Source organism: Phalacrocorax aristotelis, chromosome 17 (assembly GCF_949628215.1).
Source record: "Phalacrocorax aristotelis chromosome 17, bGulAri2.1, whole genome shotgun sequence".
Lineage (NCBI taxonomy): Eukaryota > Metazoa > Chordata > Aves > Suliformes > Phalacrocoracidae > Phalacrocorax > Phalacrocorax aristotelis.
Window position 1 is genome coordinate 8,407,644 of NC_134292.1, and position 25,180 is coordinate 8,432,823.

The 25,180-nt window shown below is 53.6% G+C and overlaps 1 protein-coding gene across 7 annotated transcripts in view; it reads right to left on the reverse strand.

Annotated features, from left to right (window-relative positions):
* Positions 1–25,180, reverse strand: part of RALGDS (ral guanine nucleotide dissociation stimulator) — a 62,638-nt gene that overhangs the window by 9,669 nt on the left and 27,789 nt on the right. For 4 of the 7 annotated variants that reach the window (XM_075112034.1, XM_075112038.1, XM_075112035.1 and 1 more), the window contains exon 1: positions 16,939–17,262. The exons of 2 other annotated variants lie outside the window; for them this stretch is intronic. In XM_075112034.1, the coding sequence (XP_074968135.1) occupies positions 16,939–17,127 (189 nt within the window). In that variant the 5' untranslated portion in view covers positions 17,128–17,262. Of the gene's footprint in view, positions 1–16,938; positions 17,263–25,180 lie in introns of those variants that run through there. One more of the 7 variants, XM_075112039.1, reaches the window with a different exon arrangement.

Below are 25,180 nucleotides of genomic sequence, written 5' to 3' on the forward strand. Positions count from 1 at the left end.
GGGATCTCCCCCGCCCTCCATCCCCCATGCCAAATGGCAGGACATGGAGCAATGCGCGGCAAAACCCACTGCTCAGCAGATGGGGAAAATGCCCCAAAGCAGTAAGCCGGTTAGCAGGGGGAGGTGACCACGTGCTGGGGTGCAGGGGCTCCGGGACAAGTCCCCCCTGCACATCACACTGCCAGGCAGGGGCCAGAGCCAGTCCGTGCCTTTCCCTGCCTCTCAGGAGCACACAAATCCTCGAACAATGGCAACAACGCAGGGCTCGCTGGGGAAGAAGCTGGAAGCTGCCATGGGCTGACCCAGGATGGAGCCCCAGGAGCGCTGCTGCTCCCTGCAAAAAATCCTCCTCTCAAACTGCTCCCGGTGAACATGAGAACAGCCGTACGCAGGGCCCCAGCTTCAGACGATGCTGCAAATCTCGAGAGACACTGAGCACAAAGCACTGAATGTGACCCTGAGCTGACGATTGAATGTTCACCTAACACATTCTTTAACCACCATCCTTTACCATCACATCACAGCAGCTGTTATCACACCTTGCTCAAGTCAAGTGCTTGTTATTAGCAAAGAATTAAGGCAGGAAACCACAGCAAGCAAAAAAAGTAGGAGGAAAATTTTAAAAAGCCTCTCATTTATGGTTGTAATGAATGAGGACAGAGAATCCCCCTGGGCAGGGTTATTGGACTTCTTCCTCACTTTCTGCTGAACCTGCTCTTCTCACTTCATGCCAGACTATCAAGAGATTTGGTTTGCTGAAGCTTGAGGGATTGACAGGCTTCTAACTTCGGCTGTGCTGTGAACATAAGAAGTCTTTCCCAGGATTCACTGGCTTCCAGACCAACCCTGACAGCACCTGCACAATGCAGCAGACAGACAGACATCCTTCTGGACATCAGTCCCCCTCTTGTTCTATGTTCTGGGATGAATTATGGCATAGATTTCTGTTCAAGTATAAATAGGTCTGAATTTCAAGAATGGAAAAGGCACTCACTCACCAGCATGGCATGCCCTGTGCCTTCCTAGACAGCGCGACATGAAAATTCATCTCCCTCCTGCCTCGACAAACCGCCCAGGCTGCCAAGGCTGGCTGCTGGGGGTAGTGCAGACCTGAGCCCAGCTTCCCCCAGCTTAGCTGGCCCAGGCACGGGCAGGCTGGCAGCCCCGAGCCGCAATGGTTGGCACCACCCACCCAACACCAACAGGGGCATGAAGAAGTCCCTGAGCCCACCCCGACTCCCTGCTCCTCTGCAGCCCCATGTCACGTCCACGTGGGGAGCCTCGCCAGAGCGGCCACCCATGACATTGGCCCCAGTGTGGGGAAGATGAAGCCGTTTAAACACGTCAGTGAGAGGAAGGTGAGCTGGGAGGTAGCTAAAGGCACCGGCAGCTGAGAGCTGGCCTTCTCCCTCATCACCTCTCCGTCTCTCCACCAAAAGCTCACAGGAACAAGGTGCTCCTAGGCCAGATGAGTCACCCCCGACCCCACAACACCTTAGCTGGGAATTGCGGGCACTGGCACAACCTCGGGAAGGAGCTACTGGCACCTTCTTCCACCCATAGATGCGGTTTCCAACAAAAAGAAAGAAAAAACTTAGCAACTCTTGCCAGTTTGTCCACAGAGACCATCAGACCCTGGTGCCTGCAGCCATGTGCCGTCCTCCAGAAGCCACAGCAGTAGGTGCCTCTTGGGTGCGCAAGCCCGCTGCCCAAGGGGCAGCGACAGAGAAGGGGGATCGCTACCAATGGTGTTTCACGCCAGCTCTCCCAGGTTCTCTCCCAGTCTTTATCACCCAGCCTGCAGATCAGCCCTATCCTGCGTATCTTCCAGTCACACTGCCTTTGGGCTGGAAGAAAGCTCTGGGTCCAGCAGGACCAGACTCCTGTACAGTCTAACTCAGAAAAGAGATTTGGCTGGCCAGCTGTAAACCCCAGACACAAATATCAAGAAAAATCAGATGCTTGTTAATATGCAATTAAATTAATAAATAAATCAAATCATATGGGAGGACAAAATGTCCCAAGATCAACCCATGAATCATTGGCAGCCTCTGTGCAACTACAGTGGAAAGTATTGCTGTAACTGTGCAGGGGTTTTCACTCCGTATTTCATGTCACGTGCAGAGGATACACCCAATTTTGATGCGTGTAGAAGCAAACTTCATTTCCTTCCTATATTTAAGACTGTCAGACTCATTCATTTTTTGTGTTGCTGACTTGTGCATTATCCCCCAAAGTTCCCCCTTTGCAAACCACACACAAAGTACACAGCTTCCTAGCAGTCTTCAGCCAGGCTCATGCCAAGAGCCAGGCGAGCTGCTACACTGGTACATTTAAAAATTTGGCTATTTGTATTCTGTGTGAGCTTCCTCTTTCCTACTGCTGCTTCTCCAAGATGCTGATTGTGCATTCTGCACATGTTGGTGAAAAACCAACGAAGCAAAAAGCAGCAGCAGAACGGAGGCAGTGCAGTCCCACTCCGACACCTGCACCAAATGCACGTTTCTCCCTTTGCAGACCAGGAGACATGGGACGGGAGCAGGGCTGGGAGAGACACAGAAACCTTGAGCCATGCCTTATGTATGTGCTGGCCACCCAGAACCCTGCAATCCTAAGCCTGGCACTCACACCAGTCCCCTCCAGGACTTTCAGCGAGTCAAAGACGAACACCTTCAACCAAAGATGAACGATGATAGGATGAGAGGAAATGGCCTCAAGCTGCGCCAGGGGAAGTTTAGGTTGGATATTAGGAAAAACTTCCTCACCAAAAGGGTTGTCAGGCACTGGAACAGGCTGCCCAGGGAGGTGGTGGAGTCTCCAGCCCTGGAGGTGTTTAAAAGAAGGGTAGACGTGGTGCTTGAGGATATGGTTTAGTGGTGGACTCGGCAGTGACAGGTTAGCGGTTGGACTCGATGATCTTAAGGGTCTCTTCCAACCTTAACGATTCTATGATTCTATGACTCCCTCTTGGGAGTAGGACTTGATGATCCTTGTGGGTCACTTCCAACTTGAGCTATTCTATGATTCTATGAAAATAGTCTTAAAAGAGGTTTGACAGACAAGTGCTGGTACATATTGCTGCAATATCTGCTCCCCGTTACCTGCCCTGTGCATCTGCTGGAGTTTCTGCCCCTTATAGCAGAAGTGAACACGAGTCAGGCCTCAGCCCGTACAACCACAGCTCAGCACCCTGTGCAAACCCTCCTGCACCAGTGGTTCAACCTAAATAACTCAGCATGGCACTGCAGCAGAGATACAGGTGAGCATCCCTTCTGCTTCCTGCATCGCGTTGGTAGAAGAGATGTGGCCAACAGGCCCAGGCGGCGCTTTAAATGTCTGCAACAAGATTCAGCAAAGCTTTTCTGTGAAAGCACTAACTTTTGAGCATGATAGTTATGGCATTTGCACCATCCACCGAAGTCATACAGAAGGGACTCGGCACCCCAGAAAGTGAAATCCAATGTATTTCAAATTGTGTATCAAAAAACGGAAGACACAGAAAATGAACATTTGACCATGATTTCTCCAGCTCAGCATGCAATCCTGCTCCTCTCCATAGAGCAGGAAAAAGGCCTCTCGATGGAGGGGCACAAGGAAAAACCACACGTTTAACTCAGGGGTATCGGACACCCAGTTCTGCAGAGTCGGAGGTTTTTGCAAAAGCAGCCATAAGTGAACTCTGCAGGAGTTCATCCCCTGAAATATGAAACTGGAGGTCTGCACCAGATGGCTTGCCTGGTTTTAGAGACCGCCCCTTCCAGCTGCAGATAGCCCCAGGCTGCATGAGCAACGAGCTCCCCACTGATAGTTCAAAGTGTTTGTAACTACACCAGGGAGGAATTCCTGCTCCGTGCAATAAACTCTTCTACTCTCTGTTGAATGTTCTAGTACATGGCACGGCGTTGAACCCCACGTCTTCACACAGAGGTTTAATAATGAGCTCTAAGACGTAGCCAAGGTTCGTGAGCCTAGAGGAAGAGCTGTGGTGTGAGGGACCCTTGCAGGAGCCAGCCAGAGAGCAGCAGGGAATCTGCCTTCATCTCTTCTCATCGGCTGAAGGGAGGGGAAAATGCAAAAGCCAAACAGCAAAGCAAAATATTGGCTAGGGATCTGCATTTTAGAAAGTGTTTGAGGTCAGTCACAAAGGTGGTTTTAGTAAGACAGGAGCAAAGTACAGGATTAAGTGTAAGCATGACAGCATCCCTGCACGTTACACACAGACAATTATCCAACGATTACCAGGTCTTAAGAGCTCTGGTCCCACATGCCCCTGGGTTAGCACATTGGCCTCCAAAGACAAAAAATAATGAACTGTTATAGGGAAAAGGTATTAATTTCAGCACACGTGGAAGAGGCAAAACTGCTTAAAGTGCTTTTACCAACGCTCCCTGCACAGCAGCTGGTTTAAAGATCAAGATGTTCATGTCGCTCTGTTCCCTTTCAGCTGGGCTATGCAAAACGCCTCTTCCACAGGCAGGTGTGGCACAGCCCCGAAAGTTTCTTTGCACCATGATTTCCAAGGACTACTGCTACCAGCCAGCAGAGAGAAGCAGACGCTAATCCTGCCCAGGGCACATCCCCGAGCCGGGAAGCTGTGCCGACTGGGAATTAACAGTCTCGTTGGCTAAAGAGACAAGAAAAGGCAGAGCTGAGCCTCAGAGACATCACCAAGAGTTTCTTGTTGAAGCTCCAGGTCTGTACAAGTTCAAAAGGACTTGATGAAAGCTGGTAAAGCCAGAAACAGAAAGCGGGGGTTTGGTCTTTACAATCCCCAGTCCCTTCTCAGAATAATCCCTTCCCACCAGCGAAGGGAAATAGGCCTTTCTAGAAACGAAAGAAACATGCTCCACCAAGGACCACGTCCTCCACGCTTTGCACAAGCCCCGAGTTAACTTTCGTTTCAGTCCCAGAAGCGAATCCCGAACACACGCAACAAACAGCAGCAACTTTGGGGCCTCTTATGTAAACGAAAGCCTACAACATTATGTAAAAGGAAATAGGAAAAAAGCCACCCCCATCTAGTGAAAGGAAAACAACTACAGTTCCGTGAACCAAAGATAAAGACCGCAAAAGCAGAAGTACCCTCCGTCCTACCCATCCAAAATAAGCACGCACAGCACAACACCCTTCCTCATGGGGACTTCCAGGCAAAAAGCCCCGCGGAGGATGTCCCCCCACGGCTCCCCCAGTCGGGATTGTCCCATCTGCTCCTCACACACGTCGTTGGTTTCCTTACCCGAGCCGCGCTCAGGAAGGTTACAGAGGCTACCCAAAGCTGCCGAATATCCACTGTTTTCGGGAAAGGAAGGTGCCCCGTGCCGGCACCTGCCGACCCCCAGGGACCCACGGCACGTGCTTTGGATTAGGAGCCCCATGGAGAGCAGGAGCACCCTTGCTCCCAAATACCATCCCAGCAATGACCGTGGTGGCACTGGGGTACAGTGGTTTTCGCTGGCCACAGGCAGGTTGATCTCCCACCATCTCTGTTCTCCCTGAGCCGTGTTCCCATTGCTGCTGATAGAGCTTGAGTCCCCCGCCGTGGCTCGGCTGCCCCCAGCCCCTGCCCTGGGCGCTGCTCCCCGAGCAGAGATGTTAGGCAGATGGACATGTTTCCTTTGGTTTTTGATACTCTGCCTTCCTTCCTGCCTGCTCAGAGCCGCCTCAGACCAGGACCAATTCCAACAGCCCATTAAAAAATAACAACAAAGGGGGAAACAGGAAAAGAAAAGAAAAAGGCCCAGAAGCTAAACTTAAACCCACTGTGAAAAGGGAGTGTTTTTGCCAGGACACCAAGACAGTGGCAACAGCTGAGAGCCTGTTCTCACCCCATCAGCCACTGGGCTCTGCAGCTGGGCTTTCCTGACACCCTTAGCTCTGCTTTCGCTCTGCTCCAGGTGTTTCAGCAGGGAAAGCTGCACCCGCAGGGAACAGCCCCAGGGCCGTGCATCACCCAGCACCACGCGCTCCCAGGGAGCAGGATGGGGCAGGGGCACATCACCCCGCATATGCCTCTTGAGGGGATTTTATACCTCCTCCCTTGGGGTCTGGCGCTGCTCGAGACCGACAGCAGGTCTGATCCTGTGTCTGCAACTCAGAGGGGTTAGAGACAATATTCAAAGGCAGCCTTCTCCACCCTCACAGCTTAGGAAGAGAAAGAACGGCTGGCGGATCAGTTACAAAGGCATCTTGTGACTCGCACGCAGTGAGTCAGTGGCTGGAGTGAGGATTAGGAGCTCAGCGCTTGAGTCCAGAAACGAGACAGAGCAGATACACAGGATTTCTTTCCCATTTGCTTTCATTTTGGTTTTAAAGATAGCTAAGAACTGTAGAAACTTTTTCACTCTTTGTATGGTCTGGAAATCAAGAGTCAAAGACGCTCCATGTCCACTCCGGCCCCCCCCGGCCTCCAACGGGGAGGATCAGGCCCCCTGATGCAGGGGGTGATGCAGGTGCCGGGGCATCGGCCTTGCTAGGGGGACTCCCCAGGGAAAAGCAAACTCCCTCTGCAGCTGGCAGAGCCAGGGATGCCAGAGATGACTGCTTAACTCCAAACCCTGTGTTTCCTACACCCAGGACTACATGAAAACCACCAGCATCTCTACCTAGACATCTGCATCCTATGTGAAAACACCACCAAAGCAGGACTTCCCTCGTGTTCCCTACCAGGGGATGTGCCAGGAAGGGCTCCCTTCGCAGGCTGCTGAAGGTTAGAAGAAAACTCAGTGCAGCAGGTTTTGCTTCCTCTCTAAGTCGATGGAAAAAAAGATCCCGCCAACACAGCAGTTCTAGCTCTTGCTCCACAGACCTTAGCTTTGCGTTCGTGATCGCTTCGGCGTGTGTTTCGGCAGCATCCATGCTCAGCGCCAACGCCTACGTGGGGTCAGGCTTGCATACGAGGGACGCAGCTCGCCTCCGCTTACAGAGCAACTGCTCCGCTACAAACTTACCCAGAGCCCGGAGGGTAATTACTGGAAGTGAAACCAGAATGACATGACTGGTGACAACTGGCGTATAAAAAGTTAATACATATTGCTCTGTAAGGGTAAATAAAGATTGAGTAATTCATAGTAAGTAATTTCAGCTCAGAAAAAAAGGTCTGTATTTCACCAAGATAGAACAGAAAAATCTGCAAAAATTGTAACAGAAACAAGTCCAAAAATTGATTATTTTTTGGTGTGAGTACAGCAGCACCTGTAAGTCACATGCAACATGACAGCTCTATAACGCCTTGTTCAAATGCGAAGAAAAACAGGGGGTGTGTCCTGAAGAGATTACAGTTCAGGCCTGATCTAATGTTACTCTGTTGATTCCACTGCTGAACCAGGGCCCTGCTGCACCAAGCGTGTTATTTCTGTGGCAGCAACGACTGCCATATGTATTTGGAAAGGGATGGCGATTAGGTTGGCATTCGGAGCTGACGTACCTTGAAACCGACTGGTACGCTCATTCCTGAAATGTCGGTCATGCTTTAACACATGTTAACCACAACACACAGACTTGTTCGTTGTTGCAACTCCAGGGCAACGCTTGTCCCTTGCATGTGTCAGCATTTGCAAGCTAGTGAGTTCATCGATCCCAAAAGTCAAGTCTTTACATTCTCAGACACACAAAGCTTTGAATAACTCTCCTGCTCTCAGCTCATAGCCCACATGCCAGGCCAGACAGCCAAAAAATTAATTTTACAAAGTATTAGCTGCTCTTAAACCAGCTTCTCTTGTCAAACCTCCCCCTTGACCCCAGCCTGCACCTGACCTGTATGAACGAAGATCACACCTGGGCACACACCTGCGGCACGACAAAGGCACGCAGGGTATGCAGAAAGGGCAACACAACGACGATGGCCCCAGCAGCCGCCAGGTGTAAAACATCAGCCCAGACCCAGGAAGTGCCTTTCAGCCCCCCATGCCACGCTGAACCATCCCACCGGCCCCACGCCGACATTCCCAGGGAGTTTTGCCACACACCGTTCCCAAGCAGCCTGGATAAGCTGTAAATGACAGTAACCTGCCTACTGCGGCCTGCAGTGAAAAGAAAGCAAAGTCCTCTCTTTCTGTAATTTTGAAGGTGCACAGATCTGGATAGACAAGTTGGAGGCTGTCCAAAGGCCACAGCCCTGTCTGGCTGCAGTCTGGCTTACGGTAACTGTGCCATCTCCCTTCATTTCAATTTGAGCAAGGTTAATTTTGATTTAGCTCAGACACATCCTTAGCTTAGATAAACTGAACCAAAATAAGCCCTCGTGAAGTAAATGTGTCCACCCATGTGTTTACACTGCCTTACGTCAACTTACATTCCCTCCATTAAGGCTGGTGCGATCGAAGCGTGGGCAAAGCCGACAAGCCCAGACCTCCTGGGCCCCCCCCTTCCCAAAATGCCATCACCCCAGCCTGCAGAGAGGAGGGTGCCCGGGGCGTCCGGATGCCCCTGGTCCACCCTGACCCCAGAGCAGGGCAGGCTGGGGTGCTCTCCCTGCCCGGTTCAATGCCGCCACTGTGCTCCTCGGGGCCGGAGAGGGGCTCGCAGCGCCGGCAGCGCAGGGACAGCCTCGCCGGATGGCTTGCTCTTTGTGTGCGTGCCTGCATCAGGGTGACCCAGTAAACAGCTGAAGCAGAGAAAATGCAGGAACAATCCAGTGCAGGGAGGCAGCGAGGGGCTGCCGGTGAAAGGATGGGAGGAATAAATGCGAGCCTTTGTTCTCCGGCTGTGCCCCTCGCACCCAACTCCCACCCCGGTCAGGATGACGTAGGACGCCTCCATTTGCTGCCGGCGTGCTTCCCGGGCCGCCCTGCGCCGAGGTCCGGGCTGAGCCCGTCTCGTCCCAGCCTCCCCCTGACACCCGCAGCACCAGCGTACCCCACCGCATCCCAGCTGCAGGTCCCAGGCCATCCCCTTTGCTCCAGGGAAGGGCTGCTGCAGGCTGATCCGGGAGAGATTCTCCTCTTGGATAGTCCCCCCTACTTGTTCCCCTCCCTGGGGTGCCTGTGGGAAGCTGGAAGGGGAAGGAGCAAGTACTTTTTCTTTGTAATCAAGAAAATCTCACCTTCAGAGCATTACTTAAAGAGGTGTCAATGAGGCAGTAGGTGCTATATAAGCAGGTACAGAGGCAGGAGTCAACAAGCCGACACCTGGGGGGCCTGCAATCAGGATGCTCAGTCAACTAAGTCTGATTTCCACAGCTGAAGCAACTGGGAGCTTAATTGGCACCTTTGGGGAGAAAACAACTGAAAAAAAAGTTTAAAAAAAAAATCCAGCTGTTGTCAAGTGCCTGAACACGCACGCCGGGAGCCCAAGCAGCAAGGTTTGGACCTGAGCCCTGACCCAAGCGCTGGGTGTGCCAGATCCTGCGCATCCAGAGGGTGGAGAGTGGCTGCGGTATGAGGAATGCGGGTGTCCGGGCAGGGCGCGGGCAGCCGGGGTGGTGGGATGAATTCCCTGCCCGGACCCTCAGCCCTGCACTTGTAGGTGCGGATCCTGCCGTGGACTGTCAGAGAGGGACCTGCAGGCACAACCCTCTGTCAGCTGTCAGCCAAACCCCTGGGGCAGCAAGGAGAGAGCAGGCAGCTTCACGCAGGGCTGCTCCGCTTTCCCACCCACCCTGATTCAGCAGACTTTTGGGACTAGGTTTTTTCCCACTGCTTAAGACACAGCCTTTTTCCAGCAATGGCTGATGATGAAGGCACACCAGCATCTGCAGCAGCACATCCGTGTCTGCCTGGGGACACCGGGCATCGTGATTTCAACCTGGCACTGGGTCACTGCAGGCATTTGCAGGCGAGCATTCCCTCACGTTACTAGAGCTCTTTCATGGCAGGCAGAACACCACAGAGGTAAGCCTGTTCCTCCTGGCCACAGCACTTTGGCAAGCCAGTACAGGCACGCTCCCACCCTGACTCGTCTGTTCCTGCCACCCTGCCCCGTTCATCCCCTGGGATTATCGGCCGCAGGAGAGCATCCCTGCAGCTCATCCTCCGTTTAAAATGATTTGGGGACACAAACCCTGGGATACCCAAAAAGCTGACATGTACAACGACCATGGGGTAGCATCAGTGCGAAGAGGAAAGAGATGCCCACCTGCCTTCCCTGGCTCCTTTCCTTTGGCACTGCCTGGACTAAGAGAGGCCAAGCCTCAAACAACCCCATCCTCCCAGAGCTGAGCTGTGCTGAGGAACACGCTGAAATCCATGGGAATGAGGACTGGGAGACATGGAGTTTGGGAGATACCTCCCCCCCCAAAGTACCTCAGGGAATACGTGTTTGTTATGGTACCGGTGTGAGCCATAGCTATGCTCTGAGTCACCCCCAGCACCCTTCGAGGGAGGGACCAGCCTGGCCCGTCTCAATGCTGGTTCTCAGTGTCGCAACTGGGACTGAATCTAGTAAACCACATTGTCTAGAAACCCAGTAAATCACAGTGACTGTCCCCAGCAACAGGCGCCACCGCCGCATTGCTCAGCACAGGGGTCTGGCCAAGGGGTCCTGACCAGCAGAACTGCAGCTGGGACCAAATACCCATTAAAAGGAAAGAAAAAAAATCAAAAGCAAACAAATAGCAATGTTTGGAGAAAAGCTGGGCTGCTTTAAGATGATAAACCAAACAAAGCATTAGCCTTGCTCTGAAAACTCTGCAGTGATCGTTAGGGTCACAGCACGGGAAGAATGGGGCGACACCACCGGAACCCCAGTTCACACCGTCCACGTCCTCCAGCTCCCACAGCTCACCGGCTCTGCTGCTGCTCTGAAGCACGGAGCCAGACCCTGCCAGCAGCAGGCCACCGGCTGAGCCTTTTAGAGGCAAGTGTCTTTCAACAAAATCCCTGGGGTTTTGGCCTGAACTGGAAGGTGAGTTCCTGAACCCCCCAACCACACGAAGGTGTGCTCTTCAGCGTCTTTGTTCGCTTCCCACAGCTGAGTTTTCACCTAGCCAGTCTTGGGCAACATGCTTTGCTTTGCCCAGCTTGGCTAAAGGAAGGTTTCCTAAAGTTAGTTCCAACTCTAAGAAGCCAACCCAAACCAAACACATCATTTCACAAATGAAAACGCTGGCTCGAGTGGGGAGCCTAGCGCCGGCTCTCAGCTTGCGAGTCTCCATGGAGACCCGACCACTGCAAAGAGCAGGGAAAGGTTGCGTGGTTTTGCTCCATCACATGAAAAGAAGTTCTGGTAAGACGGGTAGCAAGCCCTTTGAAGAGCAGGTTTCCACACAGGCCCTCGGCTCAGCTGCTGTTTGTTAAAGTGTGGTTAGCAGAAAGAAAAGCCGCTCTAAAAACAATGCCTCAGCATTCCAGATGAAGTTGCCTCGGATGAGTTTCCTCTCCAATCTGCCCTGTTTGCAATTCAAAACACTTTTTTCCTCCCCTGTCAGCTCTGACGACTTGGCTGGTGCCTGGCAGCTGGAGCCACCTCCGTCCTGCCTCGGCCGACCCTGGGGCTCGCCAGGCAGCGCCCACCCTGCTGCATGGGCACCCAGCACCCACATGCGGAGCGGGAAGACGCCCTTCCCCATCCCAGCATGTTTCTGACAGTGGGGCTCATCAAAATCCAACTGTGTAATGAAAACAAACTCGCTGCTGTCAAGCTATGCAAGCGAAACGAGCCGCGCATGTGCCCCTCTGCATGTGCTTAATCTCCACTGACATTTAGCTGTCACATAACTCCTGACCCTCAGGTATGTTAGAGAGAAACTCGCAGCGATTACCTAATGTAAAAGCTCTGCCCTATAAGAACCTGCACCAATGCAGCCCTGGGAACGTAACCAAAGGCTTTCGAGATTATTTGCATAAATCATAAAACCAAAACAAAACCACATAGAGAGAGACAGAAGTTTTAGGTGTTAACAGAGTTGCCACTTCATTGCACCGAAGGAGACCAGTGTTTGCTCACTGCAGCCCACGTGACAGCATGGCCCACGCAGAGATTTAGGAAAGGACTTTACTGTCGCCTCTGGGAGAGCTGTTCCCCAGCGTTAGAAGAACAAAAGGCCCATCCACAAAAGCCCTTCTGCAAACACCAGATTACATATGTGAGCAACGCCACTCCCGTGCTAGCCCGCAGCGTGCGCTCGGAGCAGCTTCGCCGTGCAGAGCCCTTGCACCTCTGCCCCTGCCCCGATCTCCTCTCCGTGTCCCCATGCAGGCGGCCAACCTGCGATGCAGAGCCCCCGCGGAGCGGCTGGGGTTATCCACGGCTGAGCTCAGCGCTCCGTTTCCCGAACGACTCGGGAGCAAAGTCCAAATGCATCTTTACTGCAGGTCCGTGAGCAGGTGGGGCTGCTGTGATGTGCGGGCGGGTCCTCACACAGGGACAGAAATAAGACAAACCAAGGACTGAAGTAGCCAGACAGCTCACTTCTTCCCCTGCTGCCAGTCTTCCCAGGCAGGCACGCTCCAGCCAGAGGCTGCAATACGGTTTCACTGCGATGCTTAACAGGTCTCTCTGGGCACCAAGTCCCTCCTCGTAAGAGCCCTCATGCCAGCCTCACCTTTCAGCCTACAGACGCTTCTCGCTACAAGTGAAGATCCCCCAGATCCCTGCAGCAAACGACATACATTTCGGACAGGCCAAGGATGCTGCTGTTGGGTCCAACCCAAGACCACACACGCTAACAGCACGGGATGAACAGGTTCATCTATGGAGGGTATGAGTCCTACAACTCAACTCTCTCTCCCCAGGGCCCAGTTGGTGCTTGAAATCCCAACCCCACAGGTGCCATCCCACCGAAGCAATGCACAAACTCTGACTGGCCGTGAGCTGTGCCGGAGCCCCTGGCCCCCCTGCCAGCGGCTCGGCCGGCTTTGTATCCAAATCCTGCTCCTTAGCAACGACATTTTTTTCCCCGCTCTTGGTGGGTCCGTGGGAGATGAAGAAATATTTGAGAACTGAAACAGCCCTGCTGCAAGTGTGTATTTAAATAAAAGGAACACATCCGCTTGAAAGCCAGTCACTAGGCAGCTCTGGAGATAACTGCATTAGAGAAAGTACAAGCAGGGGATGCTCAGCCTTTAAATGTGGTCTAGAGTGACCTAAATAAGCTCTTTGCTCCTTCAATTACACGACCCTCAGGGGAGAGAGTGGCTGGCAATTAGAGAGCCCGAAAGGGTGATGGAGGAGGCACTAGTGGTGAAGCTCTTCCTATGGCTGGACCAACTCAGGTGGCCCTAAAGACAGGCCGTGCTCTGGCCCTAACTGTGGGGTGGCCACAGCCACCCCAGCTCCAAAACAGTGGTGCCAGCTGAGCGAGACCCATCCCCGCAGGCAGAGCTGCCCTGATGCTCTTTTTGCACATCCCACCCCACACCTGGGCACACAGAAGCATGGAAATCCTCCAAGACTGCACTAATCGCCCCTGCCTGATAATCCCGCCTCGATAGCTAGAAAATAGGTGGCTGTAACAGAGCAATAGCGTGATCTGGGGGGTCTGGAGCACCCTGAACTGCAGCATGGGACCTCCTGCCTGCCCCATTGCAGGGAGCCCCAGGAGTGAAGCCGGGGAGCAGGGGTGCCTGGGGGGGCGTTGCTTGTCCAGCCTGCAGATCAACAAAGATTTCAGTTTCCAGGGCTGCCAGTCTGGTACTAAACCCACTAAAACCTCAGCAAGGTCCTAGTACAGGAGGGTTTCCCACCCCTATGGAAACATGGCACGGCAGCCTCTGAGTAACATGATCCTTATACAAACACATCCAGAAACCTCTCTCCAGCTTCTCTCTAACCATATCAAATAATAATAATAAAAAAATCCCTCCCACCTCTTCTGTTATTCCCACCCTGCAGCAGCTCCCAACAACCAGCATCTCAGCCTGCTGCCGGCCTCTCCAAACCCTTCTGGAAGGGAGCCAGAAGGTAGGTCCCCCATCCAAGAAACACCAACAGATGATGTTCATCTGGCAAATTGCAAGGGGCATATCAGGTTGTGCCTGGGGGAGGAGAACAGGCTGGGAGAAAAGGATCTTCTTCCAAAGGCACCATAGGAAGCTAAAAGAAAATGGCTTTTAAGAGGTATCTTTGCCCCTCCCTCACCTCGTTCCCAGCTGTAAAGAACAAGCACTGACCTCCAAGGCATGTGGGCTGAGCAATTCAAGTTTTCGAGGATACATTTAGCAACTGTAAATCTCCCAATTGTTCAGAAAACAAATAAGAGCCAGAATAGCAAGGACACAAGCTTTTTTTGATATGCGTCAGCCCAGCCACTTGTCTAGGAGTTTGGCAAACATCAGTCTCATAAAAGTTTCAGTCTGTGTCATCTGCAGTGGTGTTTACAGCACACTTATCCAGCGAGGACCAGGAAGAGGGCCACCAAATTCACTTTGTGGCTGCCACTGGACAGGAAAGACTGACACTTGCTGCTGATTTGGGATGGATTAGAAACGGAAAGGTCAAACCAAAAGGTCTGCAAAGCTCTTCTCTTGATCCCTCACTTAAGACAGGTTAAATTTTCCATTCCCTGTGGTTAAAATCCTGGTGAGAACACTTGGCAACATGAGGCCACGAGACCTTTGGGTAGGACCTCAAAGCGATGCCTGGGCGATCGATACTGTTGCTGTGGGATACAGGGCAAGGTCTGCCCTGCTGACATCTGCGGGGGCTCAGCCGAGGAGTGGAAAAGAGATCCGCATTCCCTGCAACCTGCCCAGCAGCTTTCCAGGGATCCTCTATTCCCTGTGGGACCAGACTATCCACCCCATAAGCTGGTACAGCTTCACCAAAACCAGCTCCGTCCCCGCGCAGGGGACGTGCCGAGCCTGGGAGGCACATCACCCTTTGGCGGAGGCAGCAACCCCGGGCTCCCACCGCGGACATGGGCACTGGCGGCAGTGCTGCGGGGCTATTAACGGGGGTTAGCAAAACACTGAACGTCTCTCCAGGGGTTTTCTTATTCAAATAATCTGCCTTTTCCTCCCAGCGTGCATCTTGCAAAGTAACTCTACCCGAGGATTATAACCACACCAGGCTGCTGCCAGGACAGTTGTCACGACACTGTTTTTTCTTTCCCTTTCCCCAGTCGTGCACTGTAATGCCGGCAGGCGCAAACCGCCCGCAGGGCTTAAGCAACACAGAGGCCCTCGCATGGGAACCCACTGGAGGTTAGTGGCTCTCTAAGCATCTCAAAGCTGCTCGGGAGGCAGCAGGCCACTACACACCACTCTGGGATGCACCTTTCCTTACTGTCACTTACAAATGGATGGTACAAAGAAAGGAAAAATTTGTCTGTGAATTGTTCAGGGCTGGGAGGAAAAGCCCAAGCGATGAGATACTGGGATTGTGCTCTGACCATTGCACAGCACAGACCCACGTACAGCCCAGAGCAGAAACCTGGGCAAAGATGACTTCAGAGGAGGTCCATCGGGCCATTGGCTCTCTCCACTGTGCTCAGGTGAGCGGGGGCTTGCTCAGGGCCAGCAAGGGCCATGCAAAGCCACCCTCAGCCCCAGTGACTCTTCCTTTGCAGCCCCCGTCACCCAAGATGCTGCCAAAGCCTCTCCTGAGCTCCAGAGCCTCCTCCGGCCGGGGTGCATGGGGCTCGCATGAGCCAGGCAGCCTCTCCCCTGGGGTAAGAGCAGCACACCACATCACCCCTTCTTGTCCTCCCCACTCCTCTTGCTCTCCCTGCCAAAAGCACGGCCCCTCGGCCTCCCGGAGCACGGAGGGCTGGAGAGGCTGGACTTCCTGCCAGGCATAACACGAACCAGATGATGTACTCCAAACAATGTCAGTACGCCCACCCCCAGGAGAGAGCGGCAGGGAGGGGAAAGGGGGGAAAATAAGCTGGATGGAGCTTTCATGAACTCTCGGCAGAGCTGATGAGCTCCTGCCATCAGGCCAGAGGTGAAGCGATACAGCCGGAGCCTGAGATAATCCCTTCCCATCTGTGGCTGACCAGCACTTTCCATCACAGGTTATGGGGTAGATCGTTCAGTGCTGGGAGAAGGAGCCGCCACCCCTGAAACGCTGGCTGCCCTCCCCAGCTATCTGCACAGTAACTCAGAAAGTTTTAGCGGTGATTCCCCTCCTCCGCCACCCCCCTCCAGCGGGAAGCATCCAGAGCTGAGAAGCACATCTGCAGCTGGCTCTAAATCCCAGCAAACCCAGACTCGGTGACCCTGGCTGGTATTAACCCCTGCACAACCAGCACGCCGTGCAGGCTGGCCCACAGGGCTCGGATGCTGCCGCGAAAGCACCACCTCTGAATGACAAAACCTTCCTCCAGCTGAGCTTCTCCTAACACGCCGTTTGCTCAGAAACCATGACATTCCTGGCACGCCGAAGATGATCATGATCCATCGTGATGATGCCAAAGGCACAGCTCTGACTCAATTATTTTAGGCGCCTCCACACACAACTGCCATCAACAAACCACTCGGGTTGAGACCTCCAGGGGACCCGTCCGACTCTGAACCACCCTAAGGTCAAATCTAAAGAAGCACAAATATTTTGCGTCCTCCAGCAAAGTCCTCCCGATGCCCGTAACCTTCCCAGAGGATGCTTTTGTGGTTTGGACAAGCCTGAAGACTTTACGAGCAGCTCGAATCTGAGCAGACTCCTGCCTCCAGCAGCCACAGTCACAAATAAAATATTAAAAGCCCCCGGTTTTAGCAATCTACCCCCTTCTCCAGTTGTCCTGAGGGAGAGCGTCTCTGCTGGGGGAAACCATAGAGAGTCTGGCGGCCTGCCTGCCAGTCAATGGCACAGGGACACACAGCAAAGAACACAAGGAGGGACACCCGTTTATTAAATCAAATGAAACAGCACTACGTGTAGCAGACTGCGCGCAGCCATCCCCTTAGCAAACTGCGGGCCGGCTTTGGCCAGCGAGGCGCAAAACCCCAAACTAGAAGGGGGGTTCTCCAGGGCCCGCTCCATGCTCCCACCCCGCAGCGGGCTGAGCCCCCCCAAACTCACGGCAGCAGCGACACGCCCCCCTCCCATCCCCACGGCCGCACTCACCTCCAGCGGCGGCAGGTCGGGGTCGAGCTGGGTGAAGCTGTGCAGCACCACGGGGCTGCTCTCGCCGGCCACCTCCAGCCTCACGCCGCCCCAGAGGCTCCGCGCCCGCCGGCAGCCCTCGAAGAGCCTCTCGGCGGCGGGGGCGGGCGCGGCGGCGCGGTGCGGGGGGACTCGCCGCCGGCTCACCATGGGCAGCGCCCCCGCATCCCCGGCGCCCCGCTCCGCCGGCCCCGCCAGCGCCCCCGGGGCGGCCCAGCGGCGGGAGGGGGACGGATGGATGGGTGGATGTTGGGGGGGGGATGGCGGGGAGAGGGGGAGAGCCGTGCGGGGAGGGAGGGAGAGCCGTGCGGGGAGCCCGCAGCGGCGGGGCAGGCACCGGGGAGCCCGCAGCCGCCCCCGCCGAGCAGCCTGATGTCACCGCCGGGGCCGGGAAAGGAACCGACGAAGCTGTAAAACCAGGCACTGGATTTCCTCCCGCAGCCTCCGCCCGCCCCCGGGGGCCGGCCCGGCTCGGAACGGCCCGGCCCCCGCGGGAGGGGGGACACGGGGCGGTGGGAGGCGGCCGGGCTGTGGGACCCCCCCCCCCCCCCGCCCGAGCCCACAGAAACGGCAGGCGGGAGCTGGGGGTGGCGGGGACAGGCAGGGGCCGGGGGGAGCAAAGCTAGGGGGGCACCGAGATGGGGAAAGGAAAGGGAGGGGCGACGCTCACCCGAGACCGAGCGGGCACCGGGGGTTTAACCAGGGTGGGCAGGAGCAAAGCTATACAGGTGACAGGATCCTGGTATCAACCAGATGTTGGTACAGCACCTAGCTCCGGGGTTCACACACAACCCCCCACCCCCAAAAAAAAAGTATTAAATTCAAGTGCGTCAGTATTAACAGCATGTGTTTTTGCCTGAACGGACAAGCCATAACTCATCACATGAGCTCAGCCCCCCACCAACAGTGCCGTGGGTGTGCAGAGCACTGCCCAGCCCTTCACTCTCGCAGCTGGGCTTTATGGGGGCTGTGGGGGCAGCATCCCCCAGAGAGGTGAGGGAATGTGACCAAGGCCCCACAGCAAGTCAGTGCTGGGAGCCGGGTCTGGCCCCTTCCCCGTGCCAGGCCCCCAATGCGCGGGCAAAGGGGAGCGTGAGGACTAGGGCACTTGTGCTTGGCCCAGCGGGGACTCAGGGAAAGTGAGACGGGCCTGGGGGACAGCAGGGCTGCAGATCCCGCTTTCATGAGGCCCTGAGCCTCCAAGACGATGCTAAAATCCTGCAACATAATTTTGTTTTCAGAGGCAAGGAGAAATGGGCAAAAACTGTTTGTCATTCGTCATCCCCCTGAGCTGAGCACGGTGTGCTCTCACCCTCCCCTGTCTCTTCCCCTTCCCTCCTCACACACTGCCCATAGACTGTATCACAGGGTCCAGGCAATTGCTGCTGACAACACCAAAACCCAGACTTTTATGCCTCAGCTCCCTGCGCAGCTGAAATAACATCAGCCTCCCAGGGCCTTCCAGCCCCACAGCTTTATTTCCAATGAGAACATGATGCCGAGGCTGGCACATCCAGCTTTGCCGAGGGCACCGGCAGCTCCTGCCCGGACAGGAAAGGATTAACAAAGCTGCCAGGGATGTGAGCCGCTTCAAACTTGAAAGTTTACCAGGCAGGAGGATGAGCCAGGATAATGTGGGCTATTGTCCTGCTTATCTGGAGCCGCAAAGGGTCAAGGGCACTTCCCAGGACACCCTGGGAGAGGGGACCCAGCCCTGCACCAGGGCCTCGCACTGCCCAAGGCAGCCCCACACCTTTGGGACGCTCTCTTGGGGGCATAGGGATTTTAACAGGACCCGGGCACAGAGCCACGGCCCTGATCCCTGCCCAGGTTACCCCGCAGGGCCGTTCAGGTCACCGGAGCTCTCTCTGCTGTGGAGAGGATGTGACGATGCTCCGCACAGAGGTGTCCCTAGACCCACTGGCGCGTCATGCGGAAGCTGTGTGATACTGCAAGGTGTGCTATGAAATGAGATCTGTGGCATGCATCGTTTCACTCGGTACATACAGAAATCAGAGGCAGCACCCAGTTCTCTAGCGGAAATCAGCGTTGCCTCTCCAGGCTGTAGGGTCTTTGGGAGGGAGACTCTGCTTTTCTTCAGTGTTTATCTCTTCGGGCAGTGTAATCGTGGCCCACCACTGGAATTGCTTGGCACTGCTTGAGTGCACGTAATAAATAACAGCACTACTCATTTTCACTTGGCAAAACCCTTCAAAACCCTCCAGCTTCGTTTGACCTCTACGGAAGGATGCAGCTCTCTGTTTGATGGGCAATTTTCACCGGTCCCTCAGTTGACCACTAAAGATGGTTTCAGGGGAAAAACACTTCTGATAATGGATAATAAATAATATAAGGCAGGAAGGCAACTGTGAGGTTTTAAAAATAGCCAGCCAGTTTCCTTTCTCCTCTCCTGGGAACCTTCTGGGTCTGAAAAGCAAAACACTCAAAGGAGGGTCAGGAGCCCAAGTTCAGGATGTTTGCTCAGCGTAGTTAACCCCAAACACACAGCCATCAGGGGCCACGCTCTTGAAAAGAGTGAGATTCAAAAGAAATAACTTTTCAGGGCTTCTTATTTGCCTCTAAGCATAGCGCCGAAAGGGAACACCCAGGATCACTCCCTCAGGTTTCTCCCCTACACCCCTAAAGGTCTATAAATTGTTGAAAAACACAATTATTTTATATGCACGTGACTCCAGGAGCAGGTGATTTAAGAAAAGGATCAACGTTGAGCAACTCATTAAAAAATATATATATAATTAATTTACACTTGTCAAACTCAGCAAATCTTTTCACAACACGCTGAGTGCTTTGCATTGGCGTCAGCCGTGAGCGTCCCATCGACTTCAGCAGGGACAGGAGTAAAGACGAGCGCAGGAACCAGGTGCCGTGGAAAATCCCTTACTTCGTTTCTTTCCGCCACTCTGCAATCAGCTCTCGGCTGAATAAATGCAAACCCATACGGCCAACACTGGAGCATCTACAGATCACAAACCTATGCTGCAGTCTCCAGCCCGCAGCCTTCCCTGCCCGGTAAATAACGTGGAGCGGTCAACTCAGAGAAGCTTTTGCAAACTCTAGGCCAGTTTCACAGTTTAGCTCAATCCATTTGGGTCAGGACCTGCAGATTTCAGACCTTAGCTTGTTTCTTAATAACCAGGCTCAGTACGGACCCCGACTCGTCTCTCCCTGGCATGTACAAGCTCGTACACGCAGCCTTTCAGCATCCCCCTCAGCTCCATTCTCCAGCCCTCCCAGCAACTGCCCTCCTTTGCTTTCATCTCACTGCTCCACTTCCGAGAAGGGCTTTCCAGTGTATTTCCTACAGGACAAAACTCGTGGTGACCCAGTTCCTGTGCTCTATATTGCTGGGTTGGTTTTTTCCCCCACCTCCATCAGGCCACGGGCATCACTCAGGAATGCTTTCACAGGGGTTGCTGCCTGCAAACACTGCCAGTGCCCCTGCCACTGCCCCAGGGCACGCACTGGCACCGCCTCCCAAAACCCATGTTTTCTTTGAGCATCAGTGATCCTCCAGCAGGACAGACGCCAGAGCAGAGAACTGAAAAAAGCTGATCTCAGCCCTGACCACGGAAGGCAAGAATCAGCCCCCGCAGCCTCTAGCCGAGCCCCTCTAGAGCATCGCACACCACCAGCTTTGGCTGTTCGACAGGCGAGTGAACCAGGACCCAAATGAGCAGCCTCCGACGGGAATCAGGCTGGTTTATGTGGGAGTTGCAACATTATCCAGCCTCTGTCCCAAGCTCTGGCACCGACTCACAAGGCGCGTCCAGTAAATCCCCACAGTGCTCTGTGTCAGGCCGCTCGCTATAAAATGGAGACGATAATACTTCCTTCTATTGTAGGGCCTGGGGAAGCCCTTTTCGTTGCTGTTTTGTAAGGTACCTTGGAGAAAAAGCGCTACTGATTGAAAAGAATTGTTAACTAAAAGTCAGGCTGTTCATCACACTTGCATTGAGTCCTAACTCAAAACTTGTTGGACATTCAGATTTTAATTTGAGAGACTCTCATTTCCACTGCCCAGGCTCAGCTGGAAGATTATAATAATAATAATAAACAACTAGTACTCTCTTCTACGTGAGGACCAGGAAACTCTGAGCTTGTGCAAGAGGAAAAATGAGGTCACTGCTCTGGTCAGTCCAACTGGTATACAGACATTGGATTAGAGCTCCCAAAATTTGGGGACCAACAGATCACAGCCAGCCCTCAGCCTCTTGGAGACCCAATTCTCACTTGCAAACACAACCAATGCCCCTATTTAACCAGATTTTTAGGGGAGTGTCACATACCATGTGCCATGGCTTAGAGCAAGCGTGGATTTTAGGAAATTCGCCGCCGAATATTTCAGCTCCAGGGCAGCTGGATCCCTTGCTCTGCCTCCAGGTTTTGGGTGTTTCTCGGGGCCGTTTCCCCGGCTGATCAGGCGCTATGAACTCTTTGTGCTGGCAGGGAGGAAGGCTGACTCAGGCTCTCCTGCACTTTGTGCCCCTTCTGCCGGTGGCACCTGTTCTCCAGCTGCAACACCCCCTCCTCCCCACGGCCCCCCATGGGCAGCTACCGATTAAGCACCGGGTTAATTCAGGAACGCAGCTCTCCTCCAGCCTCTCTGAAGCACGCCAAACGTCTAACACAGCAAGGCAGGCTCCTAATTATTGTCAGTTCCTAGGAGAGGAAGCACACCAAATCCCCGGGCAATTAGGATCTAAAACTCTCCATCCAGCTATTCTGTGTTTCATTTCCTGCAGCCCCTGTGCACAGCTGGGCTACAGCATCTCCTGCGGAGACTGCCGACTCCTGAAGCTCAGCAATGGTGATGCAATTACACCACAAGCCTTGAAGAATCAGGAGCTTGCAGGAATATTTCTCCTATATCTTGCTTCTTATGCCATCCCCTTGGCCGTAGTATTTGAGCATCTTCCATTAGGGCAGCAAGTGACAACACAAACCGTTGTTTTTCAAGCTTGCTGACCTCTAAAAACTCAGCAGAACACGGCCAGTGTGGGGGGCAGGGGGAAATCAAGCCACTTCCTAAGAAACAACTGACCACAGCACTCTTTGTGCAGGCATTGCTGGGGAAAGGTGCCCTGACTCCTTTGCAGCGAAGTGCCACACAGCCATTTACAGCGAAAAGAAAATACTCAGAAAAGATAAGAGGCAAAACACAACTACTAACATTAAAATATGCCCAGAAAGCCAAAGACAACAGGGTCCATCTTGTGAAAAACACCAAGAGACCTTACAGCATTTTGCAGGTGGCAGGAGGATGCGGCAAACCAACCACAAAAGCTTGCCCAGAGCTCACTGTTTCGAGAGGATCATAAAACACCCAGTGAGTTTTGTTACGGACCAGCCCCACATCGAGAGGGAGCTGCAGCTGCGGGTCGCAGCGTTTTCCTTTCCCACGTGCTTTTTCTGCTGCCATCCGCGGCGCTCCCCCGAGTACAGAGTTCAGCAGGCATTAAGCTGCTGGAGCCTGACATGCTGCAGACACGCCAGAGCTCCTCTGGTAAAGGCTATTATTTCTTGAGCTGTTTGTCTTTAAAGGCAGCTTTTATCTCCCTATCACCTTTCTCCCAGAATGTTTCAGTCAGCTCTTACCAAACACCACCTAAGGTGCTTGTAACCAAAAGAAAAACAGGAAAAACATTTTTTCTGCGTTGCTTAGTGATCACCGTATGAGCAGTTCAAGACTCCCAGGTGCTCAGTGTTATGGTAATTCCCATCCCTTGCTTGCATGGGTCCTCTGCATAGCAGCGGGGAAAAGAAAAAAAAAAAAATCACTGTTAGAAAAGAGAAGAAAGGTTATGAAGCTACAAAAATTGGCAGGGAAAGATGGGAATGGGTGTAGCCCCTGAAGATTGAGGAAACTCCTTTCTGAAATCAAAACAGCCCTTCTCATCTACCAGAAAAATAAGATGACCGAGTGAGATTTCATTACATATTGGAAACACGTATCTGATCACAGATGTTGGGTAAGGTCCAACGGCAGCAGTTTCATTGGCAAAGCACCCCAAGCCTTGCAGGGTCCCCCAACAAGTCCCCCAACAGCTGGAGTCACTTTCCCCACAGCCAGTGCAGCACCCTGAGAGCCCCTCGCTTCCCGGAGGGCACCCCGAGTGCTGCCAGCCCGTCTTGCTGTGCTCAGACACAGAGCGGCCAGGGGCTGTGCAGATGCACAAAGCAAAGTCAATCTGCCTCCCCGCCACGACGCTTCCCGAAAGAAACTCAACCTTTCAAGGAATCGCCTGGGCATAACTTATTCCCTTTACTACAGCCTTCAGCGAGGGAGGTTGTGCGTTGGATTTTCTGTGCATGTGGCTGTTCCTACCTCCAGCACCTTTATGCCATGCTACCAGGGCCAGACTGGGAGCGCTAGATCAGTTCAAAACACTGCTCTGTTAAATATGCAAAATATGTGCTGCAACAACTGGCTGGTGCCTGCCTACGAAACAGGGAGCAGCATCACCCGCCGTTACAGCTTTGGGATGCTCATGTCTTTGCTTGTGTAGAGCTGAGCAGCCTCATCCTCCCCCAAACCACCTCTCAGCCTAGCGCAGCCCCTTCCAAATCACCCGGACAGCAGCAAGGACGCTCCGTGGCCAGGCTCGTGAGCCCAGGTAGAAAAGAAACAGAACAAGGCTCTGTTTCTGCTCACCTTTCAAAAATACATTCAAGGGCAGGCAGTATGTTCTTCCACCGACAATAACCAGGCAAAATGACACGTTCAGCTGAATCGTGTAAAAGGAGACTCTCAGAAACAAGAGGCTCTGGCAACAAATCAATAGAGAAATCCCAGCTGATAACGAAGACACTTTGCTCGGCAGAGCGCCTGTCCTCATCATCAGCTCCTATCCTGGCACGTTCTCTAGCCCTGCTCTCACTCCTGCCTTCCCTGGCCGACGCAGGTGTGCTGCTGCAGCCACAAAGCGACACGTACACCTGCGCCACCTGCACCAGACAGACAGGGAACTCGAACCAGCCTTTAGGTCTCGCTCTCCAGCCAGGGGAGCAGAAAGGCAGCTTTATTCTGGCTCTCATCCCACTGGCTCTCCTCCTGGGCAAGAGAAGGTGGAGAGAGGCTCGCCCGCAGCCCTCTGCCTGGGTGATAGCTCCTACCAGCACGTATGGGGCACTGCTGAGCATCTGCACTTGCGTTACGGCTGGGAACGTGCTCTGACCCCACACTGCTTGCTCTCCCTTGGGACAGGGATGCAGGTTTGCATCTGCGTGACTGCCATGACTAATGGAAATGCCGCCCCAGCACGCTCAGACTCAGCTCCCTGAACCTGATGAGCACCATACGTTACCCTGTCACTGGAACGATGTGTTTGAACGCGCATAGGGGAGGGAACTGAGCCACGAAGCTGCTAAGAAGACCACGAGAAAAGCAATGCTATAGCACAAGCACAGGGAAGCAGCACATAGAGTTGGTATGTTGCACAAGATTAAGTTATGTCCCAATCCAGATTAAACGTGGCGGCCAAACAGGCTGCAAGATGCTGGCCTGCAGTGCCAAGCTGATCTGAAGAGCTACAGGTAGCAAAACACAACAGATTTACACATAGCCTAGGTTTAGTACAGAGAGTTAGCCCAGTACAGGAATAAGATGGAACAGATTTAAATGCCTGGAAATAAATGAAGCAAGAGGAAGGTGTACCACACACATAACGTTAACGACACAAGTAAATAACTGAGGTTACTTAAAATAAGAAATCCAGTTAAACAGGAACAAAGCCCCTTAATGGGGGCTATGGAAAAGGATGCTCTAACAATAGTCCTGTATCTCCTTTGGCTGCACAAACGTCAGGGAAAGCATATATCAAAACCTGGACACGTCGGAAAGCTGCTGTGAAAGCTGTAGGAAAGCTGACTTGATTTGAAGTGAGGAGTGAAACCTTGGAGCCAGGCTCTGGCAGAGAAAGAGGCTGATGTGATTGAAAGTGAGCAGCCGAGAGAGGAGCCAGAGGGCCCAGAGCAGCCGCGGGGATGAGGGAGAGGAGCTGCAGCAGGAGCGCGGCAGGAGCGACGTCCAGCAGCTGGACCAGCAGCCAGCGCGCCCGGGTGCTTGCTGACACCGCGCGGCCCCTGCCAAGTCATTTGGGCCAAATTCACCTCAGTCTGGGCTGGGACGCAGTGAGTGGACATGAAAATATTCTGCTTTAACAGCCTGAATACACACTTGCTG